Source organism: Capsicum annuum, chromosome 10 (assembly GCF_002878395.1).
Source record: "Capsicum annuum cultivar UCD-10X-F1 chromosome 10, UCD10Xv1.1, whole genome shotgun sequence".
Taxonomy (NCBI): domain Eukaryota; kingdom Viridiplantae; phylum Streptophyta; class Magnoliopsida; order Solanales; family Solanaceae; genus Capsicum; species Capsicum annuum.
This window is the reverse complement of record NC_061120.1, coordinates 175,943,005-175,946,251: the sequence shown is the minus strand read 5'-3', so window position 1 is coordinate 175,946,251 and position 3,247 is coordinate 175,943,005. Positions and strand designations below refer to the sequence as shown.

General features: G+C 31.5%; 1 protein-coding gene across 1 annotated transcript; it reads right to left on the bottom strand.

Moving 5' to 3' along the window:
- Positions 1–1,031: 1,031 nt before the first annotated feature.
- On the bottom strand, positions 1,032–2,681 carry LOC107844901 (transcription factor MYB1-like). The gene is made up of 3 exons (XM_016689227.2): positions 2,543–2,681; positions 2,222–2,351; positions 1,032–1,666 (listed from the first exon to the last, which is right to left on the bottom strand). Exons 1-3 carry the CDS (start codon positions 2,664–2,666, stop codon positions 1,198–1,200), a joined length of 723 nt encoding a protein of 240 aa, XP_016544713.1. The 5' UTR covers positions 2,667–2,681; the 3' UTR covers positions 1,032–1,197.
- Positions 2,682–3,247: the final 566 nt, after the last annotated feature.

Genomic DNA, 3,247 nt, shown 5'->3' with positions numbered 1-3,247 from the left:
TAAAATGTGTTGAGCGCTCGCCTCGCTTAATGTGCAGTTTAGGTTCTAATTTCTAAGATATAATTTCCCGTGTCGATGACGTTTTCTGAAGAGACGAACACTAAACAATTGATATTTCACTTTATAAAAAAAAAAATCTTTGTTACTCAAAATGTGTTGAGCGCTCGCGTTGCTTAATGTGCAGTTTAGGTTCTAATTTATAAGATATGCTTTCCCGTGTAAATGGGGCTTTCTGAAGAGACGAACACTAAAAAATTGATATTTCACTATATAAAAAAGGAAATAATTTCTTTGTTCATATATTTGTCATTCTTGCTTATATTATTAGTCTTGGACTATATATATATTTATATTTTTCTCTCTTTATGCCTTTTTCGTTTAATCTCGCGTTTTATTTGTACTTTGTGCTTAAACACAATGGACCTTGAAACTTTTTTGCGCTTTTTGTTTTTGATAATACTGTAGTGCACTAATATTATCTTAACATAGATGTTAGCAAAACTTTCAGTGTCGATTAAAGAATATTATCATATTTGATTGGTCATCAATGACATGAATAATACTAAAAAAATAAATATATAGAACAGATATGAGTTCTAAGCTAATAATTTTAATTTACTTTCTTAAAATATAAAGTTCAACAAATATGTTGACTTTTAACATTTTTGAGCAATTGGTTGGGGTAGCTTAATGGTAAAGGTGTGTTTATCATACAACAAGGTCGTGGTTTCAATTCTTTAGTCCAATAATTTTAATATTTTAGCCTTTAAACTTGAAGTGTGAACACAAAAAGGAAAATGTTGCGCTATCCGGGGATCGATCCTGGGTCGCGTGGACGGAATTGCTGGTTTCAACGAGCAAAACCAAGGTGCACTTTTAATTTTCTTTGAGTGCACTATTAGCTATATCCCAATTTCTCAAGATATATACACACAATTTTTTAACGACTTGTAGTTGACAAATGTATCCATATTACAACTTTGTAATTCCATTTTATTTCAGCTAATTAATAGAAGAATTACACACAATAATTGTGAAAATGAGTGGGATTTTGACTTATGAATTTTTGAACCCCTACAGCAAACCTACAAGGTCATAAGTCAAAATTTATCAAATTTGAAGTTTTACCTATGGAACAAATGAGGTCAAAAGTTCAAGATGATCCATGTGGCAGGTGGCATTCTTGTGTATCACCCTCTAATCAAGTAGATCCCATAGGTCAATATCAAGAGAAAAGTCATCCCAACCATCACTCTGTCCCTGTTGGAAGGAGTTGCCTCCACCATTTAACAAACTTTGTGTTTTATAAATTTCATTGCAATTTTCCAGTAAACTTGTCCACCATTGAATTCCATGGTCCATCGACGACGTTGTTTCGGCTGTTGGCTTTTCACAAATATTTACTACTATTTCTTTGTCAGTTTCGTCTTTATCTACAGTACTTTTTGTAATACTTTTGTTGTTGCACCACGAAACATTCTTCATGGCACTTGAGAAGTTCTGTGGTTGAGGTCTTATTATTTCATTCCTAGTAATAATATTATTGGCTCTGCAGTACTTATTGTTAGATTTAGTAGCATTTAACTTCCTCAGAAGGTGAGTGTTCCAATAATTTTTCACATCGCTCGCTGTCCTTCCCGGAAGTCTACCAGCCATAAGTGACCATCTGCATATATAACATATTACACAGTTAAGTATGTAACTTTCAGATGAAATAATCCTAAAATTTTAATGTGGTATCATAATAGAGAAGGGCTCGTGAGTTTAAATTACCCCATTCAAAAAAGCAACAATATGTTTTTATGATTTTTGCCTCATGTATACTAGAACACGTAAAACCCCCTATAAATTTGACACATTTTATTCATATCCTCATTTAACTGATTTGGTCTAATTACTATATGAGGGGAGAATAATTATAAAAAAAACCTAAGTACAGAAGAGTAATTAGGACCAAGTATAGTATACGAGAAATTTAAATAAAACCACGCGTGAGGATCTTTTTAAGATATTTTTCCTATAATTATATAATAAGCAAATGTGTTTTATATCTCTAGCATGTAAACTTTTGGATAAGAACCATTGAGTTGGCACAGTGATTCAGTGCTATGTCCCTTAAGTGAGATCGGGGTTCAATCCCTGCCTCGGACGAATGGAGAAAAAAAAATCTTTTGGATAAGATAACTGCACGAATCTAAGTGAATACAAAAAATAAACTTGCCTGTTGCCTAAGAGCTTATGAAGCCTCAGAATGAGATCCACTTCGTCTGGATCGAAGTCACCTCTCTTGATATGTGGCCTTAGATAATTCAACCACCTCAACCTACAACTCTTCCTGCATCTGTTCAGACCTGTACACATATGATAACACAAGGGTATATATTTAATTGCGATCCAAGTATGTTGATCACTATAGATTTGGTAGCAAGTTCAGAGTTCATAACCTCCAATTTTTTGACTTCGGTTCTGAAAATATATCATTATTTTTGTAGACTAAAAAAAAAAGTATCTTAACGGAGAAAATATGGTAGTATTAGTTTACCAGCTCTAGCAGGAACAAGATGCCACTTTCCTTCACCATATTTTTCGATGCATTTTCTCAAAAGAAAATCTTCTTCTTCATTCCATGAACCTTTCCTCAATCCCAAAATCGGAGTACTGTTCATGATAATTTGATGTCATTTTACTAACTTCAGTCTCTCTATATATACTAAATTGTCTATCCAATTTTTATTTTATTTTTGTCAGAGTTAATATATAAAAATGATCTTAAACTTGACACTAAATTATAACTTTGATCCTAAACTTTGACAGTGCACAAATATGACCTTTAACTATTCAAAGCTGCACAAATATGACCTTTAAATGACTCTTCACTATTATTTTTTCATTATTTTTGGCTCAAAAATGAAAATGGCATCTAATTTCTTTTGTCATTGCAGAAAAAGAGCAATATAGAAGATTTATTAATTAGGCGGGTCAGCCTCATACTAAAAAATCGAGCGGGTATGTATATATATTATAAAACAGAGGACGAATTTAAGTTATATAATATATCTAAATATTATTTATTTAAATATTAAATTAAAGATGAAACTGTACTAATAATAAAAAAAATTATAGCTTAATAAAACGTTATTAATTAATGTTATTAAGGATAGTAGTAGTAGTATATTAAATTAACGTTACCAAATTAACGTAATATTAAAATGCTATTAAATTAACGTTATTAAATTAACGAGGGGCG

Coding starts and splice junctions, on each gene's coding strand:
- LOC107844901 (XM_016689227.2), bottom strand. CDS start 2,666: ATGAACAGTACTCCGATTTTGGGATTGAGGAAAGGTTCATGGAATGAA. Junction 2,352..2,542: donor TCTTGTTCCTGCTAGAGCTG/GTAAACTAATAC, acceptor ATATGTGTACAG/GTCTGAACAGATGCAGGAAG. Junction 1,667..2,221: donor CATAAGCTCTTAGGCAACAG/GCAAGTTTATTT, acceptor TTATATATGCAG/ATGGTCACTTATGGCTGGTA.